Source organism: Mastigoproctus giganteus, chromosome 2 (assembly GCF_048544385.1).
Source record: "Mastigoproctus giganteus isolate SK-2022 chromosome 2, ASM4854438v1, whole genome shotgun sequence".
NCBI classification, from domain to species: domain Eukaryota; kingdom Metazoa; phylum Arthropoda; class Arachnida; order Uropygi; family Thelyphonidae; genus Mastigoproctus; species Mastigoproctus giganteus.
In genome coordinates, this window is record NC_143576.1 from 89,315,682 (window position 1) to 89,332,557 (window position 16,876).

General features: G+C 38.7%; 1 protein-coding gene across 1 annotated transcript in view; it reads left to right on the plus strand.

The window, feature by feature from the left end:
- The window catches only part of LOC150089403 (uncharacterized), a 141,174-nt gene that overhangs the window by 122,337 nt on the left and 1,961 nt on the right, over positions 1–16,876 (plus strand). Inside the window, exons 7-9 of the mRNA XM_090368571.1 lie at positions 3,499–3,577; positions 8,441–8,600; positions 8,710–8,869. Of these exons, the coding sequence (XP_090224697.1) occupies positions 3,499–3,577; positions 8,441–8,600; positions 8,710–8,869 (399 nt within the window). The remainder of the gene's footprint in view (positions 1–3,498; positions 3,578–8,440; positions 8,601–8,709; positions 8,870–16,876) is intronic.

Sequence of the window (16,876 nt, forward strand, 5' to 3'; positions counted from 1 at the left end):
CGGGACCTGGAGCTTTCTTAGCATCAAAATTCGTCAAAATCCTTCTGACATCCTTTTTACGGAAGACCACGGGAGGCATTGAATGGAGCGTGTTGGGAATGGTGGGAGGTGTTTTACCAAGATCATTTATACGCGAGTTGGAGGGAAAATATGAAGGTCAGCTTTATCCTTGGCTGAATTGACAAAAGAAACATCTGGTTTGGACAGGGATGGGAACAGAGATGGACAAAAGTTGCGGCCAATAGCTTTGGCAAGAGACCAGAATGCTCGGCTACCATTAGGGCAAGAAGCAAGTTTTCTACTCCTATCCTGTTCAAACTCTAGTTTGGACTGATTAATAACTGCTTTACAATTGTTGCGAGCTTTGGTGTAGGCAGAAAATGTAACTGAAGAATTAGAAACAAGCCAATTACGATATGCGACGTTCTTCTCTTGAACACCCTTAGCACATTTATTGGGAAACCAAGGTTTAGATAAAGGACGAGATTTTAAAGTGGAATGTGAGGTAAAGGATTCCATTCCTGCAAGAATAATTTCACTGACACGATCTCAACAAACGTTGACATCAGAAGTTTTGAAACAGTAATCTGACCAAGAAAAAGAAGAATGGAAATCTCGCAGGTCATCACATTTTGCATTCTTGTAATGCCAAACAATACGAGGTTGGGAATAGCCATGAGATAAAGGCTCCATTGGAGAAGAGACAATCACCAAGTTGTGATCTGAGGTGCCTAAAGGACCTCTCACTTCGACCGTGTATTTAGAAGGGTTGTTTGCGAGGAAATGATTAAGCGTGTTGGCTGTAAGGTTAGGATTGTCCGGTATTCTTGAAGGTAAATGAACAATCTGTGAAAGGTCATTAGTAATTGCAAAAGCCTCAGCATCTCGAACAGCTGGGTCAGTGTGACTAGAAAACGGAAGCCAGCTGGAGTTGTGAACATAAAAATCACCAAGAAAAATTACCTCACTGTTAGGAAGGTTGGACTGGAGAAACTGAAGTTTCAAAGAGTGCAAAAGAGCTCTTTGCAACTTGACCTGCTCTTTTACTCTTTGCAAAAGAGCTCCAAGTGGTTAGTGGAGTTGGGAGAACGGTAGCGACAACGGATGAATCTGACAGAATGGGGTAGAGAGATTTTAAGCCAGAGAAGATCGAAAAGAGGAGATTCCAAATTACCAAGTCACTGACAGGGAATATCGGAACGGACATTTGCACAAGTAACACCTTTGAGGCGATCCTCACACTACAAGAGAAAAGTCTGGCCTCTAAGGGAAAAAAATGTCCAGCCCAATCCTTTGGTTGATCGAAGCAAAATTCTTTTGCCCCATTTACACAACAAACTGGGACTCATGAAGAACTTTGTTAAGGGGCTGAACCAGGATGTAGAAGCTTTCAAGTACCTGTGAAGACAATTTCCATGTTGTGTGATGTTAACTAAGGAATCTTTCTTGGTCCGCAAATTCGTGAACTTTTAAACGACGAAAACTTTGAGTGAGTCCTCCAGGGTAATCAGAACTCAGTTTGGGAAGCCTTTAAATGTGTTGTCCACGACTTCCTGGGAAACCGAAGAGCTGGAAACTGTGTTGAGACTGAACAACCTTCTAGAAACATATCATCAATTAGGCTGCAACGCGTCACTGAAAATCCACTTTCTCGACTCTCGTCTGGACTTCTTCCCTGACAACTGTGGTGCAGTGAGTGACGAGCACGGTGGGCGATTCCACCAAGACATTTCAGCAATGGAAAGAAGATATCAGGGTAGGCGGAACGCTTCTATGGTTGCCTACTACTGCTGGACAATAACAAGAGATGCCCAGGAAGTGGATTACAAGCGAAAAGAAGGCGCTGTCGTGAATAGGCCACATTTTGAGAAAGTACTTTCCGTCCGTTCCTATGCAATTTTCTTGTGTTCTTATTTTTTTACGTTTTAATTAAAAACAACTGTGATTTATGTTTTATCAAGAAAACGTAAATATGGGAGTTTTAATATTACTTTTCACTCAGACTACTACTGAAATTACTATATTCTTAGACAATAGCGAAAGTACTGTATCTCAAAACCTAGAGCTAATAAAAAAATTCTGAAGTCATTCGTTTTTCTCGACCCAAAATTAGTAAAGTTTTCCTATTTTAAGAAAGGAAACAAATTCAAAGAAGTTTTTGTTGAAGTGGTGAACAGTGTTCAATTACAATTGAACTCTATAAAATATAAACTGCAGCCATTATCAATCCACTGCAGGATGGAAGCCTCCTCAACGGGGCCTGTTGAGCGAAATGGACCGCAATCTGTCACGCTGGTCCAGTGCGGGTTGGCAGTTCGACTGTATTTAGCATTCAGGGGCTTGAACCCCGGTCTATTCAAAGAGCGTGTGCTACTGCACTCCCGGCTACGGAGGCCTATATTGAACTCTATATTGATAATTGAAAGCTTTTTAATTTATTTAAGCGGTTAGCTTCTATCTATATGTTAAATTAACTATAAATGATATATTAACCGTTACTTGTATATCGAAGCAACAGAAATCGAAAAAGAACAAGGTGTTAAATTGCTGAGCCACTCTAGATTAAAGTTGCAAATACCCGACTTACAGCAATCGTGCATGCGAATAACTATTTATTTGTTGGCATGCATGAGTGAATATATATTTGAATATGTCTTTTTTTTTTTTTTTTGCACTGATCAATTAAAAAAAAAGGGACAAAGTTCAATGTATCGATGTTAATTAAATCTCTGGCCCACACAGAGTACACAACGCGGAGATGGGGGAAACCCTTGGTGCCGTCAGACAACTAACACACTTTGTATTGTTAATAAAAAACTAATTATGAAATGCTCTCCAGATAACTTAAATTTCCGTACTATACTAAAGAAAACGGGGTGTGATTGGTTGGGCTATGGTTGTTCTTAAAATTCCTTCATTCAATAAGATTCATTCTGTAAAATAATGCTGTAGATAGTAAGAGTCTATCATATTGAGCCTTTGTCGAAAGTCGTGGCAATTCTTGCAAGATACAGATCACAGCAATCGTGGAATAATAATAATAATAAAAAAAAAAACACGGCGGTTCATCCTCGCAGCAGCTGAACTGACCTGTAAAACTAGTCACCACGACGACCACTGGTCGAGCCCTGTTTGCGTATTTGCTATCATTATGATATGATTCCTCATGTGCTTAACTATTTTAATTTCATATGATATAAAGAAATCTGCACTAGCTTACCTCTCGGTCGCATTTATTGTATATTTTCTTAACTGTTTAATACTGGTTACTCATTGAAGTACTGCTGTGATTTAGATGAAATCTTGATTTTGCATGCTGATCTATCTTTAGAGAAAGAAATGAAGAAATGGAAACCTTTTTGGAAACTTTATATTTTGAGTGAAATTTCACTCCAAATGTGATAAACTGACTTACATAAAGTTTATACAATTATTCCATTAAAATTTATTCAAGTTATTAAAAAGTTTATTCCATTAAAATTGTGCCTTTTTTTTCAGCTGGTTTTGATATTCTTGTCAGCAACTGCGTTGCCCACAATGGAGCTGAAAAGCGACTACAGCTTATTGACTCTGATGGGTGAGTTAACAAACTAAACAAAAGATCATGAAAATATAATAAGCAAGTTAATCGGAGAACCTGGCGTACCGCCAGGCAAAAGAGTGAAATTATTACTGTCTTGCATTAAAAAAATAATACACTTTATAATCATACTACTAACGCTTAATATTTACCACATTCTGAAATATCCTTGAATAGTGCAGACTTTTCAAAAACATTATTATCACATTAAAGATGAGTAATTATTATTTACGAATAAAAAATAAACTGTTGATTTAAAAAATAATAATAAAGACAATGCCTTTTGCCAGAATACGCTGCTTTATAAAACTCCTGGGTTGACATCAGTACTAGCAAAATGATGCAAGGAAGCAAGTTATTGTAGCAGCCCGCATTTTAATATTTTAGGCGTAGACTTCTTTCCGTGAAGGAGATCTGAGGAACTATAGAGAAAACAAGTTCCTCAAATCTCCTTCACAGAAATTCAGTTGCCTCAGACCAACTGACTTAGCCTAGGAGATCAACGCATTTTGTAGCAAATTAAGTCGTGCTCTTTGCTACGCACGCAACTGAGGATTTTCACAACACCAACTTTGTAGTTCACATATACCAGAAGCTTTTATTCTAAATTTACTTATGGTCGGAGGAAATTCAGAGCTTTTTAACTGAATTAGTTGGTTTTAGGTGAAAGAAATTTTTATGTTGCAGATTGCATATCGATTCATGAACAAATAATTACTTTGCAATTATTCCCCATTGCAATTACTTCTACTCTTTCTAAACTAATGGAACACTCAATTAACCGCCAACTATTAAACTACCTAGAAACCTTCCGTCTGATCAACGATCGCCAATATGGATTCCGTCAGTGTCGATCCACTGGTGATATTCTGGCTTATGTTACCCATTTATGGCCTAATTCAATGGAAAGGTTCGGTGAAACACAAGTAGTTGCTCTTGACATCTCACAGGCTTTCGATCGTGCTTGGCATAAAGGTCTTCTAAACAAGCTTCCATCTTATGGTTTTCCAACTGTTTTTAGTAATTGGTTATCCAGTTTTCTCTCTGATCGCTCACTGAGGGTGACGGAAATCCTATCCATAGTTTTGCCGATGATAGCACATTGCATTCCACTTTCCATTTTGAGAAAGTTTGTCCTGCTCAATCAGCTTCAACTTCTCGAAAATCTGCTACCAATTCCTTAAATGCCGATCTCCAGTGGGGAAAAAGACAACTTAGTTGATTTTAACCCTTCTAAAATTCAGTCTTGTCTTATATCTCGCAAAAAGGATTCTTCTGCTCCTATGCTTATCTTTAGTGACACTCCGATTTCTAGGCAAAATGATATATCTCTTTTGGGGATTACTCTGCCTTCTAATCTCTCTTGGCACAAGCACATCACAAATATTGCTTCCTCTGCATCTAAAAAACTTGGTTTTCTCTTTCGCTCTCGGCGTTACTTTTATTCCAAACAGCTGCTCACTCTGTATAAATCGCTAATCCGCCCTGCGATGGGATATTGTTCCCACATCTGGAGTGGTGCCCCCAAAACCTCTCTCAGGCTTCTTGATTCCATTCAATAGAGGGCAGTTAGGTTAATTAATGATTCATCTCTAACAGAGTCTCTCCACTCGCTCTCTCATAGACGTACTAGTTCTGCTGCATGCCTCTTCTACAGATACTTCCATGGGCACTGTTCTTCTGAATTGGCTTCTATAATTCCCGCTCTCTCTTTTAAAACAGTCCAAACACGTGCCACCAGCCAACCCATTCACTGTCCAACTTCAAAGTCACAGAACCAACTTTTCATCTTCCTCGTTTATTCATTCAACTGCCGTTTTCTGGAACAACCTTCCTTCATACGTATTTCCTGAAAATTACAGCCTACAGAAGTTCAAGTCCAATGTCAACAAATATCTTCTTTCGTCTTCTCAACCTCCAACCCAAGCACGGTACTAAGTACTATAGGTTTTAATACCTCTCGTGTTTGGGGTTTACATAAAAAAAAAAATAAGAATTATATTTACATATAATCCATGACGGCATAGTCAGAAGACAGTTAGCGGCGATTATTTTCATTCGTGGTAAATTCATCGCATAAGTAATGGAAAGAAAATCTGATAGCACAAGAGTGATGAAATATTCTTTTAATTCAGATACTGCTTCCAAACCCAAACTTAATATTAACTTTCTTTTCCGCGTTTCTGAAGCTCGTTATCTTAGCTACGCAATAACAGCAGATTACTGTTCTGTCAATATAATTTAGCAGTTATTTCTGCTACTGTAATTTTCGCTTTTAGTAATGTTTTCCGCATATTTTCAAAATGTAATCTTAACGATTACATAGTAGCGTGAACGATTGTATCTGTTTAATGACAGATAAGGTACAATACTTTAAATTCTTATTTCCTCAGGAGGCTTAGATGCATCTTTTGATAAGAAAAAATTAGCTTCTGTTTTTCCTTACGCTACAACGTATTTTATTTCGTCATCGTGGCGATCGTGATCTACCGTTAACCTATCTGTTATGGTCTTTATCGGATTATCCCCTCTTTTTATAGTTATTTTTATTTATTTATTTTTTCCTGGACTGCAAACCTGTTCGGTTTCTGTTACTATTTTTCCCTTGCATTTTTTTATGCCAAAGCTAATTTTTTTTATCTGTCTAATAATCTTCCATTTACCACTGATTAACCTTTACTCCTCTCATTTCGCCAACTGCCTTTATCTTGATAATTCTTCGACTGTTCAAATACATATATATATGGGTAACCTTCCGGAGCAGCTTTTACGTTTTGTGTAGAGGTCTGTAGAAGTGGAAGTCGGCAATGTGTCGTGTCGGCACATTTCCGACTCCCACTCGTTTGGAGTGGTATGACGGTTCCCCTGTTAAATATTCCGGGATTTTCAGCCAATAAGCAAATGAGCTGTGAACCCTCACTTCTACAGACCACAACACAATATGCATATGAACGATAAACTCGGGTGCCATTAAAATAATAATTAATTCAAACACTCATATGTATCTTATGATTATAACTTTTCTTTTTCCGAAGCAGCACGTTTACCGATGCCAATCAAATTCCAAAATGTATGTATTGGTTGCTCCTAATCATGAATGACAGCTGTTACCAATCAAACTATACGTAATATTTTGTTTCAATCGAACTTATGGCGTAGAACGCGATGTCACTAGCTTGGTAATTTCACTGTAAGTTGATTTCTCAATTGTAGACTTGTCGTTACGAAATTTCCCCATAATGTAATAAAACTGTACATACAGGTTAAGGTAATTAACCAAAGTATCGCGTGGGACTAAGTTAGTTTTCATTTCTAATTTAAAAAAAAAGACTGCTTTCACTCGGAAGCATAATAAATAAATAATCGTTATTAGTCACGTACACATTAGTGGCGTGCCACTTTTTGTTCAACACGGCAGGAAGCTAGAAGCGGTGTTCCACCAAACAAAAATCTAGTGATGGTGATCAGTTTCCATGGCATTCCTCTTCCTAATACGCCGAGGTAGAGCACAGTTTTCTTTAAACTGAAAAGTCAAAATAAAAACTATCTCAGCAGTAATTCTTTAATGAATTATCTTAATCGAACCGTATACGCAGTTTCATTACATTACGTTAGCGAAATTTGCATACAAGAATCCCGCAATTGTGAAATGGGCATTCTTGGAAATGAAGCTGCCAAAAACGCTTAAAAATTGGGGTTGGGGGGGGGGCAGAAGGTTGATATAAATGATAACATACAGTTTGATTAAGTGTACTTGTCAGTCATGATCAAGCGCAACTAATGAAAGCTATACATCAAGGAATTTGATTTGTTCAAATATAACCTGATTTTTATTGATATCTACACCGTTGGGGAAGCGAAAACTTATGGTCAATAAATTAACACATGCAATACAATACCCGCTGTTACTTTGCTCATGATTACTTAACAAATTCAGCTGTGGGTAGGAGACCAATGTTTCTTTCTGTTTATAGTCAACTCCCACTCCAACCTCTGCCACCTTCTCATTTGGGTGATAATCCTAATATGAGCCACGTTCTTTTGTCAGTACAACGTACGAGTTCACAGCCAAGCCGATTTGCATGTTGTGCAATGAAAAAAGTTTAAAAACTCAAGACGAAAAAAACTCTGCTTCCTCTATCCGGTCCGACTTCCTGCATCCTCGATTCAAGGAACCCTAAAGAATTCCTTCAATCCCAGAAGGGAATTAAACGAGTTATAGATGGCAATGTATCGTGCTGAGTAGGCTTCTACTTTGATTATACAGCAATAAAATATAAGGGAAGATTCAAATTTAGATCCAAGGAAGCCAAATACATATCGCTTCATTATGTCTGAAAAGAGTGTACTTTGTGGTCAGTTTGCCTGTTTTACAGGTTGAAATACTCTACTTGCCAAAATTAAAAAGAAAACAATTAAATTTTCCCCTGAGACCACCTTTTTTTTTTTACACCTGCAGTGTAAAAAAAAAAAAAAAAAAGTAAAAATTCGTCACCCTTCAATGGGATTCGAACTTAAACTGTCCACGTAGTGAGAAGAACAACGATCGCAATATCACCGTGTTAGCAGCGAGGTCGCCAGTATAAATAAAACAATTTTCACCAAAAGCAGATCTTACACCACACCATGTGTTTGATATAGGACTACTTCAGGAGATCGTTGTTTAAGATTTTGTCTCAACTTTTATTCCAACAATTAGTATTTTAGTTTTGATTTTTTCAGAAAAATAACTGCGTGCAAATCGATGTTTTACTCCTAAACATACTTAAAACCATCTCTAAATTTCATTTATAGCTACGTGTGTTGGAGCTTTATGATTTAATTAATTGTATCGTTGTGATTAGAAATTATCTTTTATAGATGTGTAGTGGACGAAAAATTAATCGGTCCATTCAGAGGAATAACCGGAGCAGAAAGGAACCAAATAACGCTATACACCTATTTAAAGGCTTTCCGATTCACAGGAAGTCCCACTCTGTATCTGGAATGTGATGTGCACATGTGCCATGGTTCATGTCCGGTAAGCCAAAGACAGTAATTGTATAAAGTCATTTCATGCTTCTAATTAATCTGTGTTTGTCGGAGATTTCAAATTCTGACACACAATGAAACTATATAATCTTTTTCAGGCCCAGAGATGTTACTGGAGGCATCTTTACAAGCGTTCAGTTCAAAGTGAAGAAGAGGGGCTATCCAGCAAGCCAGTACTATCAGAAAGTATTAACCTGTATCAAGCTTTGGAAGTTCGCCATCATGAATCTTCTCATCGTGCTGGTTTCTATTCTGTTGGTAAGCTACTTTTTTTTGTTTCGAACTATTACAATAATGATTTTTTTCTATATCTTTATCTTCACTCATATTTCATATCATCCCGATATGAAAAGATGGATGATTTGAAATAGAGTGGTCTTGCGCGTATATACGCGGTTTGATTATATAACTATGTACATATGAATAACGTTTCACGGTTAAGTGCACAGTAAATGATTGGGATGAAAAGAGGTCGACAGGATGGAAGCAGGCAACCACAGGCCGAGGTAACAAAGACCCTAAATGGCTGTTATCTTGACTGTGGAGACAGTTCCAATTCTGAAGAACTGTACAACGTCAATCAAGAGTTAGAACAGCAGCAGATGATCGCTATCTGGCGCTAATTGCTAGAAACCATATGGAAACCATATTGACATGTTCATGTGACATAAACATGTCATTCGACTTAAGAACCATGATTAAATGTTGATATTATGGAAGAGTAAGAATTCTGTATACAGTCCGATTCGAGACGAATTCTTCTATCGAGGAAGGAAGGGAGGGGAACCAATCCATAAATATCAACGAAAGGGAACGCTATAGTTGAGGCGGCCTGAGCGTGTACGGAACTGCAAATCTTCGAGAAGCGGTTAGCCAGATCTTCAGTTCCTTCAAATGCATGATAATCCCCTCCCCATAAAGCGAAACCGATAGAGAATCCTTGAGAGTAAAGGCTTTTTTTTTTAATTTTAATTAAAATTTACAAATCTGTGAAAAACAAATTTTAAATTTCACCACTGGTAAAACAGCGTCAGAGGAAGGAAAAAGTACATAAACAAATCCAAGACACACCATTGCCAACTGATGATGTTGCCAACAGCAAATTGCAAATGGGAAGCATTCAGGGAAGTTGGTAGGAGGTTTGTTCGTTAGTAGGGAAGTTTACCCTACCAACCAAGGAATACTGTTCAAGGCTTAGACCTAAAAATGGATGTCAACTATTAAGACACATAGCAGAGAAGAAAGGTACATGGGATGCATATAAATCATCAGGTTATACAGAAGCCTATGGTATATATAAATTAGACTGTAATCAATCAAAAAAAGGAATTTAGGCAAGCAAGTTATTTAAAAATAAAATACATAAGTATTAAAATAAAAGAAAACCATTACGAGCCTAAAAGATATAAAATGATAAAAATGAGCAGCATAGCAATTAAAAGCGACAACAAAATAATACAGACTCATTGAAGATGGTTCTTACCCAATGAACTTAGAACGCTGAAATTACATCGCCATTTTATTCTCTTGCAAAGATATTGATATTCATGTGTTGTTGAGGCGGATCCCCCATCAGCCGCCGTTGTACATCTTGTGTAGAAGGTAACGCCAAAACTGGCCATTTTTATGTAGTGTGTTGGATGTGTAAGTGTATTGGTATGGTGTGTTATGTTTTCGGCCGGTACTTGGCTCTTAGCAGATGGGAAGTAGCAACACCTGGTTACACGTCCTACCCACGTGGAAGCGGCCAGGATCTACTATCACCTGCTGGACTAATCCAAGGCAAAAGACCCAAGAGCCCAAATTAGAATGAAATGAAAAGGCTATAGAAGAAGTCTGGGAGCTGGAGAGGTAGGAAAGAATAGAAGAGAGGTGGATCAAGCAGAGGAACCCTCCAATATTTAGAACGTAGAAGAAATAAAGAAAGATTAAAGGAGATAGAGGTGGAGAAGTGGACTGACTTCTTATGCTATGGGAAATAATCCCATGGAGGATCCCATCCTAGAACCTAGGATCAGAAAGATTTCTTGAAATATAATTATGTCTAATCTCTTGTAGACATTGCTCCAAGCATTTATAATTTTTTTACCCCAATCAAGCTATAAACAGGTTCCACGTCTTCAGAAGAACACCAAGAATTTACACACACTAGATACAGGATCACGTTCAATGTCCAGCAGGGTATATTTGATTAATGAGTATCCAATCATCATCAACGTCTGATAAAATTATCCCAAATTAGCAAGTCTAAGCTCCTCTCTTCTTTTAAATGCACGTGAGGCAAAGGTGTTCAGTGCAATAAATGCTGCTTGAGATTGGAGGAGCACAGGTTTATTTCCCATTGTGAAGGTGTCTGAAACAAGCTACAGTTGACGCCTGTAGTCTTGATAATATTGACAACGAAAATAATGCGGTCAACATTCTCTTCCTGTCCACAGAGACAAAGCGGGGTAGGAAACAGTCCTAATTTGAATAATTTGCTATTAATACTCCCGTAGCCGGTGAGTAAAAATGTACCATGCAAGCTAGGTGTAAACCACAAAGATTCTCTCTTCCTGAACTCCTTCACCGATGGTAAAATTTCTATTGTCACGGCGCCAAGTTCCGAAGCTGACCAGTCTCTTTGCCATTTACCTACATAAATAGAACAAAGTCTTCTTTTCTCAGATGTTAAAGGAGCATCTAGGTAAAGTTGCACATCATTCAAAGTGACAGGTATTGATTTCTTCAGGTGATACATCATATATCTGTATTGTATTTCATAGAAAAGGGGTAATTTTCCCAATAACACCTGCAAAGCCATAGTAGAAGTGGTTCTATACGCCCGTGACATCATCAGGAGGGCAGCACGCTGGGCCTGTAGAAGCTGTTTTATAATTGCGGATTGTTGGCCCCATGTCCCCATGCTCCAGCCGCATAAGCAATGATAGGTAAAAAAACATAATTGTAGTATAACCTGAGTGAATGACCTCTCATGCCCATTTCTGCCTGGTTACCTGGCTCAATCGGGATAAGAAAGACTTGCACTTCTCTTTCACATATCTTGCATGGGGTAGAAAACTTAAGGCATTATCAAGTGGAACACCTAAATATTTTGTTATGGCGGTATATTTAATTGTCTGTCCTCTATATTTTAGAAGTGGCGGACGTTTTCTATCTAATTTTACTTTTAAAAGCATCTGCGATGTTTTAGTTGTTGAAACTTGCAGTTTGTGAATTGCAGACCAAGTTGAAAGTTCTTGTAAGACTGAGTTAGCTATGTCTTCCAGGTTCTTCCTTGAATTTCCGAGTACAAGAATGGTAAGATCGTCTGCATAGGCAATCATCTTTGTTCCTTCAAATTTATTGGTGAGCCATGACTCAAACACAACATAACATAACATTCCAACACAAGGGGCCAAGAACTGATCCCTGTGGGCAACCCCTTGTAACATGTCTAGAGACCTGTTTAGTACCACTCTTAACTATGATAGAGCGCTGATAAAAATAACTAGTAAGTAATTTGAAGATTGGTCTAGAAACCCCAGCCTCCTGGAACCTCTCCAGAGCACTCTGCCACCAAAGGGTGTCAAAGGCCCCTTTGAAGTCCACAAAGAAGCCAAGAAGGTATTTTGTATCAGTTTCCTTTTGCAAAGCAAAGAGTCTGGCAATTGCATCCTCAGTCCCCTTGCCACGAGTAAAACCAAATTGATCCGGAGATGACAATACTTTATTGGTGTGAATAACTAATAGCCGATTAGCTATCACTTTTTCCAGTGCCTTGCCCATAACTGGTAGCAAGGCAATCGGCCTGTATGAAGCCAGGTCGTCCTCAGGTTTCTTAGGATGTTTAAGGAGTACCTAAGATTTGCAATTTTCCAGGTTTTAGGAAAAATTCCATGTTGTAGACAAGAATTAAACCGCTTGAGAATAAAAGGAGAAACAACTTTCCAGGCTCTTTTGAGGACGTCCACTTCAAGACCATCAAAACCTGGACAATTCCCAGAGCGCATTGAATTTATTGCATTATCTACCTCTTCAAATGTGAAAAGAGGCTCTTCAGACTGTCCAATATCTCTTACAAAGAATCTCCCACCAGATACACAATCCTACCGAAAAGTCAAGGCTTATGATTTAGGTATAAACCAAAGCTAGCCTGGGGCCTCGCTATTCCCTTTCGTGAGGGTAGAAGCCTATAATTACATAAATTTAGGATCTCTTCACATGCTTTGACTTAGATTCTCATCGTGTCTAACCGGCCCTGCTCACCTTCGGCTGTTATGACTGCTCGAAAGCATTGAGCAAGACTTTCTGCTAATTACTGGTAGAAAAGCTGGTGTGATTGTGCTGTACTCCTCCTTTAGTGAACTCAAATATTTCATAGGATGTTTAAGGTATTAAATATTTCATAGGATGTCAAAGATATCCCTTGATTGAGGCTGAACGCTAAGGTGCCCACTGCAATCTACCGATATCATTCAAACCAAGAATTTACAATCCTTGCTTTGTGAAATAAAGCATTTTCATGTTGGAATGTGCAAGGGCTACTTCCTTAAAATTTCCACAATATGAGGCGCACGGAATTGTCAAGAATACTGATTTAGCATGTAGCACTCATGGTTTAATGCATTACGAGCAGATCCTACGATCACAATGCACAGAGCCATGACCGTACAAGAAACATCCCTAGACCATGACTCCGTCCCTCCTAGTTTCACAGTTCAGATGACACGCTGCGGTGGTATGAGTTCTCCAGGCAGCTTCCAGATCATCAACCAAGATCATCAATACAAGAGTTAGAAGCTAGCAGGTTGGCCTTATCTTTAGCTGAGGTGGCAATAGCGCCATCGATTTTAACAGAGGTGAGAGTAAAAATGAGCGGAAGCTGCGAACAATAGCATTGGCAGGTGACCAGAATACTCGACTACCATTTGGACAAGAAGCAAGTTTTCTACTCAGCCTGTTCAAAATCTAGTCTGGAATGATTAATAAGTGCTTTACAATTGTTGCGATTATATTAAAGACTGATTTTACAGATTATAATCCTAAAATTGGATAATCGTCAGATATTTATATTCATTTTAATGGATATCATTAGGAGTGATGTAGCGGAGTACTAAACTCGAGAGTACAGTAGTACGCTTATTTTGCGATGATCGTGGATTGACCCCACAAGATTGCTAAATACAAGTATTTTTTTTCTTGTATACTTTATCTTGCAAACGTTTTTAATCCTTCTGTTCGTACTGGAACAGCCATGTGGCCATTCGAGATTATTAAAAAAAAAAAAAAAAAAAAAAAAAGGAAGAAACCGTACTTTACTGATACTGCATTTTAATGGCATCGGTGAAAATAAAAAGGAAGGGAAGGGGCTTAACTGTACCATCCGCTGAAACATCAATGGGGAAAAATCATGCTTATAAGGGATCGCTTCACTCCTAATTGTTATTCAAATGTCGGAGCATTGCTACGTATATCATGGAGTGGATTTATCAAGTCAATATGTCAGAAGGCCCAACCGTTTGTACAATTTGCAGAGCTAACATAAAAAAATACCTGTTACAGAAAGGAATCGCATATGTGATTCAAGTCTGATAGTCATGCAGGCTGTTCCTTACAGTTTTAGGTTTCGTTCCAGAAGGCAAATCCTCTGTGAAACGCTTGGAAATGGATGCACTCTCAAACTGTCTGATGTGTTTCTAAAACGGTTTCATATTCTTCGTTCTTTCTGGATAGGAATGAACAAGGAGTCTCGATAAGAAGTCAATAAACATAATTCCCTTACGCTGGATGTAGTAAATGGATATTAGAGGATCGTTCTTTGATATTTAACTGCCATTTGTTGATCCAAGCTCAATATCAGATAACAGTCCTGAACTGCATTTCAAAGCATCGGAAAATATATTTTTCAAATCTTCTAAAGCCTGAATTTCAGTTCGGTTCAAATCTCAACAATTCTACACAGCTGATCAATCTTCATCGTTGTCCCTTATTTTACTTTGAAATAAGCTGATAAATAGTTTTTCTTGGCCCATCAATGATATAATTACTCTGTGAAACATTTTTTTAAAAATTCTATCTTCATTTTTATTGTTTGTGATTTAGGATATGATTATATTTATATAGTATAAAGGTTTATATAGCAGACAGAATGAGAAATAACCTGAGATCAATATATCATTTAAGCACAATTTCTCCCAAGGAAGAAAAGGTACAATTTCGTCAAAAATGCATGTTTAAACATATTTTATGATCATCCAGAACCAAATACCGATGGAGTCATCCATCACTGATGCAACTCACCTTCCCTGATACCTCGTCTTCACTACTTGGAAGCCTAATGGAAATAATCCCCGTACTCTTCGCTCATATCAACCCAAAAGCTGAAAAAGTAACATCGGTCGAATGGTTCTTCCGTACTTTTCGCTTACTCTTATTGTTACCTAGAAACCCATGCACTACAAGCCTAAATAGCTGTCAGGCATTCTTTTAAATACTCATTTTGTCTTTAAACTCTTAAGTTCCAGCATCTGCTTGGTCAAGTGAATATGCTGTTTCTCGATTTTGATTCAGATATATATAAAAGACCTTGTCTATTTGGACTAGAACACTGTTAACTGCACTATGTATACCAGGCTTCTTAGTGTAACTAGCATTTCGAAGTACTCATAAACATCATTTATAGATTTCACAGTTCAATCTCTCCAACAAAGACATTTTCATAATCTTTCTTGAAATGTACTAAGTGAGATACAGGAATCTTTAGAAATTTATTCCAGTTGCGAAGCAGACCAGCTTCTCAAAAAGTTCACTTTCTTGAAAAAGTTCATTCACATCCCAGGTGTAACGCAAAGAATAAGTAACTACGCAGCACGGCAAAAATGTAAGATGTCTGTTCCTGTATGTTTTTAAACTAGGATCTAGCAAATTCCACTCTTTTAAGGTGAGGTGGGCTGGAAACTTTCTTCTTCATTGCGGCGAAGTAGGCAATAGAGGATGGTATATCCGGACACAGTTTTTTTCAATGATTTTTTTTTTTTTTTTTGTTAGTTATTGGCGCATCGGCTTCTCTGGCCATAATGCACCTCCCAAGGTTTTTGCGTTACTCTAATCCATGCCCGAGGCAGGATTCGAACCCGCGACCTTTGGGTTGCCAATATTGAACTTAGGCGGCCTCCGCAAATAAAAATTGGGCAGGAAACAATCAAATTCTCCAACCAACTGAAATACCTAGGCGTGATATTGGACCAAAACCTGTCATTTCAGGACCATTTGAAATATCTCCGTAAAAAAATAAGACGCTACGCAGCCATGGTTGCCAGGGTCACGCGTAAAGAATGGGGCTTGAAAAAGCGAGTCCTCAAACTGTTCTACAAAGCTATCTTCACTCCGATCGTCACCTACGCATCCGGCGCATGGTTTCAAAAAACTACAACAGCAGTAAACAGACGTATCACGGAACAAATTCACAGATCCATCCTCCTAACCATCACTCGCGCTTGCCGCACGGTGAGCACCCACGCCCTGCAAGTGCTCGCAGGCACTCTCCCGCTGGACTTAGAAATCATACAACGTGGCCTACTATACTACCTAGACAAAGGCACCCCGCAGACTTTTCTGGGGTTCACTATTGACCTAACCAGCAACAGAAATGTGGAAAAAAAGAGGATACAAACTCACCTGCAGCAGGCATGGCAGGAAATGTGGAGCAACTCTCAAAAGGGAGAGATCACAAAGAAATTTCTACCCAATATTGAACAAAACTACCCAACTTCACCCAACTGGTTCTCCCCAGGCCTACAAGCAACGTACCTCTTAACTGGACACGGAGCTATTAATGCCAAACTGTCTCTACTTGGGATTCAGGTTGATCCAACTTGCACTTGCGGGGGGCTGGAGAGCTGGAAGCACCTAATGTATGACTGCCGGCTCTATGAAGACCTACTTGGTGTTTTACTCACCAGAATCCACTACTTACCACAGGGACAAGAACATCACCTCCTAGACACGAAGGAGGAGTATCAAGCCTTCTCGAATTACGCACAGGCACTGTTCACGAGGAGGAGGACGAGGAGAAACCAAATGGCCGCAGCCCACAACCCACTACCATTATAACCAAAGAACATCTGTTCTTCAGCTCGCTAGGACTGGGACACCAGAAATGACCCACCCCCAAGAATTAGAAAACTCAGGAAACAAACTATACCAAAATGGACTAACATGGACGGGACTCAGGTCCCAAGGATGACAACTCGGACATGACACCAGATTGGACACCACCAACAG